Below are 13706 nucleotides of genomic sequence, written 5' to 3' on the forward strand. Positions count from 1 at the left end.
TTACCAATTTCTTTAACAAAAAAATAGTACTAACCTGTGCCATGTTTTGAAAAACTTATTATGCTTCTATTTAAAACAATGTGCACATCTGTGGTAATGCTCAATTATGAAAAAACACTTTGAACACAAACTTTTCAAAGTTCACAATTACCACTCAGCTAGCTTCCATGTTTGCAATTCCAAAAGTTGTCATAATATTCCCTAAATCCTTCAACATTCAACTGCTTAGTTATCTTTCAAAGCCCGTGTTTTGTTTCACTTCAGATAAGTCTGAATGTGCATACAAAGTCCAATCTCAAAAGCAAAAAGAAAGGCGTATTTTTATTAGTATTATTATTATTTTAATACACAAACATCCACATAAAATTCTCATACAGGATCAGTGCACCACTGACTCTTGGAGTTGAATATGTATTTTAAGTAAAATGATAACTCATCCTGGTATTAAAGTCTTGAGCTCACAAAGGTCATAGAGCAGAATAAAGAAGGAAAATAAGAAAAAAAAAAAAAAAGCAGATTATATAATGGTAGTATCCTGCTGAAAAATTATTAGTTCAAACAAGCTAAATTTTGTACTGCATAGACTTCTGAAAATCTTAAGATTAAGAGGAAGATGATGTCCAGCTTGCCACCACCCTCTCCTTGGCCAGCCCTTTACTCCAAAGAAGAGGAATGGACCACCAGGACAACCCTATATCTAAGGGGTTTAACTAGAAGTAACAGTACATGTCTTTTATTGTCTCAATGTGTCACACTGATTTTCTTGTAACTTTTCACTTCCGCAGATTCCCTGACACAAAAAAATGCAAACTATTCTTTCTCTCTTCTCCTGCATCAATAACATCACATTCCTTTTTCACCTGATCAGTCTGCACTTTGATTGTCCCTTCCTCTCCCTCCCACGTATAGCAGTAGACAATAAACATTCCTAAACTGCATGCCATAACGCTCCCCTGACAAACCACCAATTCCCACTCCTTCCCCTGGAACTGGTTTAAGAGAAAAGGGATGGGAGAAACAGGAGGAGAATCTTCCCTCATGCCAGCATCTGTATTCTATGCTGACGTTACCAAGCACTCTGCAATGGTCTCTTCTAGCGCTTGGGAGCTGCTATCCATTAGTTGCCTTCCCTTCTCTGGTTTCAGTTTCCACAGTGACCCGCTTGGGAGCCAGCCGATCTCTGCTGCAAAGGGTCAGAGAACACACTGAATCTTGCGGAGCTCCCAAACTTCTCCGCCTCTGCTATGCAAAGGGGAAAATCCACAGGTCAGTCGTGGAATCCCTTGCAGCTCTTTTGTAAAGTGCAAGCAGAAAAACGAGGCTTTCCTTTTTTAAGAACAAACGGGCACTTTGCAGGAAAGTTGGTTTACATACAAAGATTTTTCACAACCCCAATGAGCTCACTAGCATAGCAGCATGGGATTAGAATACAAAATAACATGCAATTTGCATCACTGCCATCGAGAAGTATCTTTTAAGTAATATATAAAATACAATCATTCAGTAATTTATAACAAACAGTTTTTTGGATTTCATTGGAGTTTACTGCACAGTATTCTTTTTTTTCCTCCTAGTTAGTGTGTTTACAGCTGGAAAAAACTCACACAACAGTTTCTGCTGCACTGTTCTTTCAGGTCTCAGTTCATATCACGGGGTTCACTTCTGTATTCCCACTCTCCTCAAAACATTCACCATGGTTATTTACCACTTCTCAGTTTTAGGTGCTTGCTCTTCTACTCCATGCTGGAAAAAGCCACAGTTGGTGGCTCCCCTATTTCTACTGCTCCTTGTTTCATCTGCTTCTTACTCCTTCCTCAGATGCTCTTTTTTCCCCTCTCTCTTCTTTTTTCCAAATATTATATGACATGCAGCAAGCAGGACCTTGACAGGGAAAGGCTGACTGTTCACAATGACTGTTAATTTCATGTTGCTGCTTTATGCTTGAATCAGCAGGGAAGACAAAAAGCAAAGAGAGGTCTAAGGAAAGATTACAGAAACCTTTGCATACAATGATACAAGCTTTCTGCCCAATCAAACCTCCACTGAGCTGATGTTCAGTTCTACTTGCTGCATAAATATGTTCATTTTGTTTATTTAAATGAAAACACTTCTCATATGTAAACTTGCCAAAAATTTATACTGGGTTTTACATTCTCCTTTAAACGAACCGATTATTAAGCATCATGAATGATTACATGACAAACATACTAAAATCTTAGAGAAACTGAGAAATGGAAAATCACACATTATGTTTACACATACAGTAAACACATTAAGAGGTATTATTCTAGAATCCTATATCTATTGTCTAAATTAGAATTAAAAAAAAAAAACAACTTAAATTTCACATGAAAGATGACATAAAACAGGAGAAAGATGAACTACTAATAATGTTACAAACTCACAGGTGAATTATTCATGCCTCAGCCCAATGAGCAACACTACTTCTATGCTTGACCAATGTCATTAACATTTCAGTATTTAGAAATTCCCCGGTAATTACTGGATAAAACTGTAAGTGCGATAAACACAGGTTAGACCTTGAACATTGAAATCACCCCTGAACCATACTGGAAGACCCATGAATAGCAATGTTAATCATACCTTTCCTCTTTCAGAAATCTCAGCTGGGATTTTGAATTCAGATCAGTTCTCAATGGAAGAGTAGGTTCTGATCAGAATAATTTAGATGGTAAAGGACCTCAGGAAATCATTCAATCCAATCCACTCCTCAAGTGTTAGACTTTCATCTGGCCTATTACAATATAGATATTACAAAGGAAGTAAGATGCAGATTGCTTCCCTATGACCACATTCAATGTATCCTGGGTTAGCCACATTGTTAGCACCTACTAATGAACAGATCTGTTCCCTGCAAGTGGAATGGAGTTAAAAGGCAATGGGATAACGCTTGGATATCCTACCTAAAGTCACAGCAGCAGAAATCAAGTATGTACTCATACAGACGGCACACAAGGAGCAGCAGAGCAAGTCCTTGCACTTCACACTCTCAGCACGCCTCAACCCATCCTGGATGAGGCACCTCCAGGAGGGTCACCGTGCTGCCTCAGTCCCTGGGTTCTCTACGGGGATTGCCATGAATGACATGGTATGTCGGTGTTTGTTCCAAGAGGACATTTGTCTTCCAGGAACTCAATAAAGACCACTGATTTCACACAGGTCAGCAAGCAACCATCAAAATATTAGTGACTAAAAGTCCTTACCAACTTTTGCCTGCTTTGAACTGGTGACACAGAAGTGATGGGAAAGACTCCATCTTCCATTAGCAGTCCCTAAGCTATCCATTAGATGGTCCTTGACCTGTTACCCAGTCACCCCATCCCATCCCCACCATAGGTGAGCAAGCGAGCATTTTTGTTTACAGAAATGTGGCAATTCTTGAGAATTTACATCTAAATTCTCACAGTGTGTAATATCTGTGCGATTTGCACTGACTGTATCTAGTAACGCTTAGCTAAAATGCTTTGAAACTCATAAAAGACTTGCTACTTAGAATGGAAAATAAACTCTCTCTAAAATACAAAGTAAACAAGAGCTGATTCAAAAAAATTGCTTTTTTCAGAATATGAAATATGAAGCACACTATTCAGTACGACTATGTTGATCTTTAGTTATATAGAGACATTCATTTGGTTTAATATTGTTTTATATAACATTTTAAAGCAAAAACATACACAATTGCTTTATAAAGAACGCATGAAATTGCTGTTACTTTCCTGATGTTTACTTTTGTCCATTTAAACAGAGTATATGATTTCTTCATCACTTGTTAAGCTTACTTGAACTTTAATTAGAGACAACTCCTCCGAACAACTGAAGTTCTGTACTTGTCTGATCTGTCCTGTCTGTAATGTTCTTAACTGCACTGGCAAGTACAAAAGCATTATTCACACTAGAAATACCCATATACCTCAATACCCATATACACTCCATTTTAAGTAAACCCTGAGAATAAATTATCTGCTGAGTAAAACTACATGAAAATCTTGTCGGTTTTCAGATGGAAACCACTGCTCATCACGACTGAAAACATGCCCTGAAAATTCATCTACTTTTGAAACCTATGATAAATTAATATTTGTCTTCTGCAATACACTAAAAACACATTCACCTGTACTTAACTTATTACCTCTTTTGATGTTTTTAATAGATGAAGAGCTTTTTCACTGGTAGAACTACTAGAGAGAGATCAGGTATGGACATTTAAATGCATACATGCATATTAATTTTAAAAAAAGTTTTAAAAAATCAAAAACGCAAATTAATAGTTTTCAGACATCAGGTATCATATCCTTTCTAGATATTTATAATATTTATATTTATTTATATTTGGGGGTTGGAACTAGAAGATCTTTAGGATCCCTCCCAATGAGCCTTTCTATGATTCTATGTAAAATACCTAAGAACAAACTATTAGGTAGTCCTGTGTAGACATTGGACTCAATGACCGTTGTGGGTCCCTTCCAACTCAAGACGTTCTGTGGTTCTATGATTAAGTTCCATCCCACATTATAGCAGGATATCATATTTATTATTTATCCCAACCAAAAACCATGCTCCACAATGTCAATATTCTCATTAAATATAACCCTTCTAGCATCATTTGCTATTAATACAACTCATCTTGAATCAAAAGCCTGTCACCATTAAAAAAAAAAAAAAGGGAAAAAAATGACTCCCACATCAGTTTAGCTATAGTGGCGTAAATTTCTTTCTCACGTGCATTTACTCTGCTGATACACAGCAGGGATTTACATCCGCACATTGTACTGCAATAGTCTAATGGCTCAAGTTCCACCAGTATAAACCCATTAAAGAGTTATGCAGCTCATTTCCAATGTCTAGTCCTGCTGCCTATCTAGCTACACTGTGGTAGAGGAATGCTTATTTTCCCCTAGATAGACAAATCTGTTGAGCCTGAAATGGTATCTGTACTATTCACTATGTCTATTCATCAGACAGCATTAAAGCCATATCAAGTCTTACAGAAACACTAATGTGCTTGACTTCTGTATGAGCTAGGATCTCCTGCTCCTCCTTCTCAGCCACTTATGGAAGGAATTAAACGTGCCCCGTGTATTTCTCCCATTTCAAATCATTGAATAAACCATCCAATAATCAATAAAAATAAAAAAGCAACAAAAGCATCAAACCTTCCAACAGGTGCCTTCCCTGCTACCTTCGTTCACTAAGTATACTAGTGAATGAAATTACTAGTATACTGGTAATTAAAAAACAGTTTCTTCAAAAAACAAGGGGCAAAATGAAGATTTTGTGACATGACAGTTCCCTTCTCTAATCAACTCCTGGATAAGAAAGAATAAGAAATCCTATTTTTCTCCCTCCTAGTCTGAGTTTTCCTTCTGCATTTTCCATAAGACACAGAGGAAGATGTAAAGATTTCTTCCAGACAAACCACAACTTCCCTTTGTAAAACTTCAAAAGAGTTAAAGTGGTCATGGTTGATTCACCCCTGCTGCTTGGGAAAGCTGAAAGAGCATCTACTTCTTCTAGGCAGTCAGTCAGCAAGAGCTGAAACACATTCTGCTTATATCTCTATTTACCCAAATATAAACAATTACATTGAAAATAAAAAACAAATATATATATATATATATACATATATATATATATATACACACATACACACAACCAAATACTGTATTGTGATATTAATTTGTCCGCAGCCAATGTATTACAGTGCTATAAAACAGCAACTACTTAAAATTTCTTACAGTGCAGTGGTCTTTTTTTTTCCCAACATTAATGTAAAGTAATACATCAATTATGTGACACCATTTTGTGAAAATCCTTTAAGGAAACAATTTAAATATTCAGAGATAAATATTTAATCTCAAAGCATAAGCAAGGAGAAAAAAAAATGAAATCTCTTCAGTATTGATTTATCTTCTCAGCTTAATTAACACAAGCTTTTCCTGTTTTCATTTGCACTTAAGAAGCAGGAACTTTACTCAATTTGCTAATTACTATATTTTCAAGCTGTTTTCTTGAAACAGATGCCAGCCTATCGCACTAGGAACCTAAATTTCTGTAGTTACCTCGAATTACGTAATTGTCCAGAGCCTCTTCCATTCTTTTCAGTGCTTCAGCTCTATTAGAGCCATAGGTAATCAGCTAAAAAACAAAAGGTATTTAAGTTACCTAAAAAAGGCATGTTATTTGTTTCTAGAATCTGAAAAGCATTTAAAATGAACACAGTTTGTACAACTTCTGCAGTCACAAAAACATTTCTCACACATTACTGGATCTATGCTTCAGAGGCAAAGAGAAAGAGGCAAACACCAAGAGAAAACTAAGATCTCTTAACCCATTCTATGAAAGAAGTCCAATCACCTTCACTTTATACCAGGATAAGCATCTAAACAGGCCCTCTCTCTTCCTTGGGTGCATAGAAGATTAGAGCAGAGGTTGAGCATTAACTGATTCTCCTGACTTCTGAATGTCCCAACCAACTTCTAAGGTGTAAATGTGATTTTTTTTGACAATCTGGCTATAAAGTCAGAGTTTAATTTTACCAATACATTACTGATGAATAAGAATAGTGCGAGAGACTTTCAACCATGTATCACATTGCTTCTCTTTGGTAGCCAGAACTATTAAAATAATGCCTAGCTAGGTTACATTAAAGATAGAGTAGCAGCACCCAAGTCTGAATGTACATGTTTCTGTTTAAATTAGAATCCTTTTAATAATCAGAAACTGCAAAACAAACAATTATTGTATCAAAAGATATTTTTTTGTTTACAAGTAACACTCAACTTCCTCTATTCTGTATCTTCCTTTGCTTCTTCCATATTCCCTCAAGGCATGTTATGCTCAGCATCTTTAAAATACTGATTTACCAATCCTTTAATATATTTTCCTTCACTGATCTGCCTACAGAATTGGTGTTTCTTATCTTCAGAGTATTTATTAAGAAAATAATCAACTTACTTTTGAGATCATAGGGTCATAATAAATGCTAATATCACTTCCTTGTTGTATGCCACTGTCAACGCGTACCTTCGAAAAGTAAGAAGCAAAAATAATTTTTACATTAAAAAAATTCAACTTGTGATAAAACATATCTGGCAGATTTAAAGTATAACACTCATGAAACTTATCAAGTATATTTTTTCCCTTGAAAAGCTACAATAATAATTTGTTGTCAGAGAAGCTGAAAAGATGGGGAGGGAGCTTTTTTCTCCACCAGGAGAAATACTTGCAAGTTATTCTGTCCTTTAAAACAAACAGGAATGCAATCTTCACCTGATGGTCAAAATTCTTTTTTTTGTTCTCCTAGAATGCACGGTAAACACATTAATTTTGATCTAACAATTTAGGTTGTGTTACACACTCTAAAGTTCAATGCTCAATGTATCCAATTGTGATTTAATCACTGTAATAAAATAGTTGTAATTATTTTTGACTGACACCTGGCATGAAGGATGCCCCTTCTAATCACACCCTTTCTGCGTACACATGTAATCACATCCCACACGTTCCACTATAGACCTTCTGAAGGCTCCGGGAGGAATACAACTAAGGAGTATTCAGCAGGAACTTTGGAGCTCTGCTTATCAGCTCTATAGGAATACTGATCCTGTGGTTTTCATGTCTGTAACACTTTCCGTCTCTGCCTCACCCTCTCAACTGTAAACCTTTTTTTTTTCTTTCTTTTTTTTTTTTTTCTGTTGCTGCTGTTCCCCTGAGGCTTTAATGTTTACACAGCTTTTTCCATGGCTTTGTTTTGTAAGGACACAGCCCCAATTAAAGCTCTGATTCTGCAATATTCATGGAAAAAAAATAACACAAGTTCAAAAATTTCTTTTGAAGAGGCTGATTGCTGTTAACCAGCCAGCAAGTTAGTTAGTATATTGCTGATTCTTGTTTTCATCTCTGTTTGATTTCATCACTGTAGCAATGAGGTTAGCCATAGAAAACTTTGTTTTAAATGAGCAATTCCTGGGCAAGAAATATTTACTAAACTGCTGCTTTTGAGCACTGGAACCTGAAATATTTTTAAAGCACTGTGATAGATGCATTCTGGGGATGGAAGACTCTAATCAAAGCTGTTGAAACAGCAGGGCTCTGATATACGGCATTGTAAAGGGGATAGGGAAGAGGGTCCTGGAATCTCACTTAAATCTTCACCTGTGGGAAGGAACCTTTGCAATAAACAGCAGCTCATCTGTCTGCAGTAAGGCAGAAAAAGGTCAACGCAACGGCTGTTAGGCCTTTAATATTTTAATTTAGGCAATTATCAGGGGACCACATGTAGAACCTCTTGTCTACAGAATCCACATGAGGGCACGATGATGACTTTATTATCCAAATGACATAAAAAGATACCCTAGCAGGTGTACTCATGTTTTTCAGAAAGAAACACCGTCTGATCAGTTTTTATGAGGTTTCATTTAAGAAAGAAAGAAAAAAGGCACATATTTATAAATTTGTATGTTTGTACTTTTATATTCATATTTATTATTTATTGTACATCTATGTTTGTTTTTACAAAATACTTATTTACATGTAAAGGCAATAGCACTTCTGTATCATTTTTATTACATCTTATCTGAATGTGTTTTATCTACACTTAACTAGGTCCCCCACTGCCCATTCCAGGTACATAACATTATCTACTGATGAGAAGGTAGTTCAGACATATCGTGACTACAGAAAAATATGCAGCTTAATTACCAACTCTCCTTCCTGCAAGTCTTAAACCATCCTCTCTCCCAGAATATCTGCCTATATATAAAAAGTCAATGCATATATTCTCACATTCAAACAAAAAGAATTAATTTACCTACTCAGTCTGTGATCTACTATTAATCCCTTCCTTGCAGTATATTTTTGGAATACATGGTAAACATGTATATAAACCATAAAGGTAAGACATATGCACTCCACACATAAATGAACTATACTGTGACTTTTGTGTCCAAAGCAGCACCTATAAAGTGATCATACAAGTGTTTGTGGGTGCTTTAACATGCATATATGCATACATAAGAATTTATATGTGTGTGTCATATTTTGACAAAGAAAAAAACACAGTAAGCGTATAATTCAGACTCACAGTAAAGCCGGTTAAACAGGCCTTGAAATTAATGTAAGGTTTCTAGTGCTCCTGACTACATGCTCTGCCTGCCCAATGTTTCTGTTTGTGTACCACATACACACCACTATACCATTTACACTTTTTCTTAAGTACGATATCCTGAAAAATGAAAAAATACAGAAGAAATTTTAAGTTCTTCAGAATCAGCTGCAGAATTTACTAAAAAAAAAAAAGTGTCTGCAGTCCTATGTAGAAGTTTAATTTTCATAAAATAAACTTGGGATGAGTAAAAAAAAAAAAAAAAGAAGATAGAAAAGAAATACATTTCCCATCTTCAATTCTCCTGGCAGTGCTTAAATTCTCAGACCCTGGTAACAGTAGGTGATTTTATAAACTATATGGTGTGACAGAACGTAATGAATATTGGATGAAAAAGAAACCCTAATTCAGTAGATACTTATTATAATGTGCTTATGTAGATAGAGAATACCAATACCTATCAAACTCCATCATATGTTTCTACTTAATATATTTCCTTTCTTTTATTCAGTATTTAAAATACAAAAGAAAGGCTATGGTTCAAGATCTTATTGCACCCTACAGCTCATTGGTATGACAGTCCCAAACACTTTTACTGATGTTATACTACCATTATGTGTTTTTATGCTATGAGAACAGTAAACTGAAAGATAAAGATTTAAAAAAAAAAAAAAAGAAATCGTAAAGAGGGCAGGAAGTACAAATCTACATTCCAGTCCTGCACTAAACTTAGTGCATCAAATTCCACTCACCTATGGATACAGAATTCTAGCATTTCCCAGTTCTTAATTATATTAGAGCCTGAGAGGTTTTTTTTTCTTTCTTTCTGTCAAGAGTGATTAAAAGAACAGACTTGTGATCATACTGGCAAAGGGTGGCTGGAGCTCTTCAGATATGGCAGCATGTTTTTGATGTTGGGTAAGAGTATTAAATATGTATGCTCACAATCATAATGATATAGGGGTTTGTGGTTACCTATCTTAAGGTTCATTACCAATGATGAAAAAATTTAATATTCCTCAGTACCACGTTCTAAGAAAGTTACAGAATATATGACACAAAATGAACGAGTACAGAATTACCTATGGATAAGGAAAAACCCTCCCACATTCATGTGTTGTAGTTTCCCAACTTGAGAAACTGACAAATACGGGCACACAGCCCACCACAGCTCACTTGAAAAACAGAAGAAATGAATTGAAAATGCATTTGGCAACGCACTAGTCTTAAACTGAACTTCCTGTAACACATAACAGGTCTGACCTAATTTCGATATCCAACTTGTTGACAACACTACAATCTAAAAGGTAGAAAACAAACACTGTGGCACGATGGGCATGTAAAGAACTTTTTTAGTCATGTTAATTTTGTTCCTAGTGGCATGACACTCTCAGGAGAGAAATTAGTTCAACAGTGGCAGAAAAACGTGAATTAAGACACCAAACCACGAGTGTCCAAATAAAAATAGCTGTTCTATTTTTAATAATACGAAAGTAGTAAACAGAAAGAGAACAGCCCAGACGCTCCATAGGAGCTCCTCAAGCCACTGCTCCGAAGCCTCCAGCGTAATTAAAATTTCTTTCTTCGGTACCACGACGGACCACGTGAAGCGATCAGGCATCTCCCACCCTTCATTTTCAATTCACCTCTTCCCCTAAGCCCAACTCCCAGCCCACCCTGTCTACCTGACAAGTGACAGCCCAATCTGATTAAATGCTTGCAAGGGAGGGGACTCATGGGCCTCCATGACAGGCCAAAAGTGATCACCATGGAGATACATAATTACAGCTGTCAACGCGTCTACTGTCCTGCTGGCATCAATTTGATTGCTCCCAGCAATAATGATAGACAAAGCTTAGTGTGCACTCTCCTGCACCCAATCACTTTATCTATTCCGTGGTCCATTTAGCTGACATGCAACATTCACACAAGCAAATAACAGCAGTAAGCAGAACATTTAAGGCATTTTAATTGTTTTTTCTTTGTATGGATGGCTCGCAAGCGCAAATGTTATTACATAAAACTCCTGCTGCAGCATTAATTGAAGAAAGATTTGGTGGGACAAAGACTGTAGGGGGTATAGTTTGTCCATTATCACTTGTACTTTCAACAGGTCTCACGTTTGGAAAATTGCAAATTGCAAAAACTTGCAAGGGCAAAATGTTTGACATCCTGTTAGCTATTACAACATGGTGAAAACTTCTAACAACCACTGGAGTATTCATTATCAATTCTTATTAAATACACTCTTTGTTTCATTTAAAAAAAAAAAAAAAAGTTTAGATACATCCAATGATACCTTTTCCCCTCATCTCCTCTTTAAGATCACATAACGCCTTTTAGATCTTTACAGGTTTTTTCTGCTTTCAGGCTTTGAACACAGCATGAAGCCTTGAAGACCAGAAAGGGTCAGGTCCCTTCGGAAAGTACATGGGCAAAAACAATTTAAGAAGTGAAATAAATCATATATCCAATAACATCTCCACACTTAAGATTTCTCCTGTAATCTTTCATTATTTTCCATGCAAGCAATCTGACTGAATAATTGTATTCACAGATGGTACAGCCTTGCAATTCCACTGACAGCATCATATATATGTGCACTTATGACTTAGCCTACCTTGATTTTACACAATGACAGTCTCCTTGTTCTTTTCATGTAGCAGAAAACACTGTTTGATAAATAGCCATTCTATATAGTTAGACTGCATCCTGAAATGTGTAATAATCACTGTAGCAAATTTGCTCTTCAAAGTCTACAAAGCTAAACAGAAAGCACTGGCAGTTTCTCACAGTTGTCTGTAGTTAAAGAGCTGACCCAGCATTTGACTGTCATTTTCTAATCATCCTGGTATGTTCACTTGAGCCATGTTTGAAAAACTTACAGTTTAAGTTATACGATGTAGTAAAATATTTTAACATACATTGATTTCCTGATATACTCAATTTGAATCCATTTTAAAGCCAGTTAGAAACTGGTTTTAAAAACAGTTTAAACACTTTTTCAGATAAATAAGTATTGCTGTGACCTTCCATCCCTAAAAAGTTGGAAGAAACACCCTGATTTAAAGAGCTATTGAGTACTTATAGTCCTTGTCTATAAAAATGAGACCCTTAACGCTGTACCTATGAAAATCAGTACCTATGAAAACCAAGTTACTTACGCTTGGCACATGCAACGGTTCCTGATACTGAGACAGTTTACCAATGGATGGCAGGCCAAAAGATTTGTAGGGGTCCTGAAATAAAATTCGACATGAGAAAGCATTAAACTTTTACAGATGTGAAGAAAATAAGATTAAATAGCGTGAAGTCTAACAGAAACAACTGCTTCAGTAACTTTGTTTTCTACCTCAGAATTACTTGTGTTGAGCTACTTTTGTTCAAACTACCCCTATGACTCCAGATAAAAAAAGGAAACATAAATTTTCGCGCATTGCAGCCAAAAAGCAGGAAAAAAAGTAGCATATAACACATACGTAGCACAACAGTAGAGCACCAAAATACACAAAGACCACATTTTCATTTGCCACATTGTACCTTGGAAGAAGGATGGGAAAGTATTCATAGAAAGGGTGGAGTTGAGAAGAGAGTTTAAGGGAAAAAAATCCAAAGATAAAGTGCTGTTAGGAATTCAGTTATCAAACTGATCTTTATGCCTTTTGAGACGTCTTACATAATGCAACGCCCATGTAAGTTTAATAAGACAGCAAATAAACGTATGGCCTATAAGAACAACCAATCTCACGGCAAAGTAATAGGATCCATTATTTAGATTCCCACACGCTTATAAATAAGCTGGATAAAAAGAAAGCCCAAGCATCAATTACTCCAGGGTAAAACCTACTCATACTTAGAAGAGCTTCCATGCCAGTCACAGGACAAATATCTATTCTTTATCAAAATAGTTCACATTACTTGAAAACAGTATAGTGAGTTGAAGATTATGCGTATGTCATGAAAAGGAAAAAAAATAAAAAGTCCAGGGCCACAAACGATGAAAAAATATCAGTTTTTGAAAAGTATAGTTGCCTAAGATTTTCTTAAAACAAAATGAAGGAAGCTGAATGTCAGTTTGTTAAATGAGCAAATCCTGATTTTCACACATCAAAAATGAGAGCAAAAAGACTAACTACCATAAAATGCACTAAATACGCCTGAAAATGTTTTATATTTTAGTCAGCTTTTTTAAGATGAGACGGACAGACAAGCACCACTTTGAAAGCTTGTCCTATAAAGAACTGTAGTCTCAGAAGACATATAACTTACTTTTTCAACAACCCTGTATCGCTTAAAACAATAAAAATTCTTTAAGCCATCCAATTTCAACTGTCTTTTTAGGTCAAGAAGTTTCAAGCATGCAAACTAACAAATCTGGAGACACTAATTACCTGCACCAAATAACGCCAGTACTGCATTACTAAACTAACTAAACGAACTAAATAACAAATGTCCTTAGGAATAAATCTTAGCTACTTGTACTTTTACCATTTTTTATTTTGATTTTTGGGGAAAAAAAAATATATGTCAAAATATGTGCTGTATTTTGAATTAATAAAAACTCTACAAAGGCTCTTCAACC

At 35.8% G+C, this 13706-nt stretch overlaps 1 protein-coding gene across 1 annotated transcript in view; it reads right to left on the bottom strand.

The window, feature by feature from the left end:
• The window catches only part of PCCA (propionyl-CoA carboxylase subunit alpha), a 279424-nt gene that overhangs the window by 145163 nt on the left and 120555 nt on the right, over positions 1-13706 (bottom strand). The window contains exons 14-16 of the mRNA XM_027443682.3: positions 12289-12363; positions 6976-7044; positions 6081-6156 (exon numbers count right to left, since the gene is read on the bottom strand). Coding sequence (XP_027299483.1) covers positions 6081-6156; positions 6976-7044; positions 12289-12363 — 220 coding nt within the window. The remainder of the gene's footprint in view (positions 1-6080; positions 6157-6975; positions 7045-12288; positions 12364-13706) is intronic.

The sequence above is a fragment of the Anas platyrhynchos genome, chromosome 1 (genome assembly GCF_047663525.1).
Source record: "Anas platyrhynchos isolate ZD024472 breed Pekin duck chromosome 1, IASCAAS_PekinDuck_T2T, whole genome shotgun sequence".
NCBI classification, from domain to species: Eukaryota; Metazoa; Chordata; class Aves; order Anseriformes; family Anatidae; genus Anas; species Anas platyrhynchos.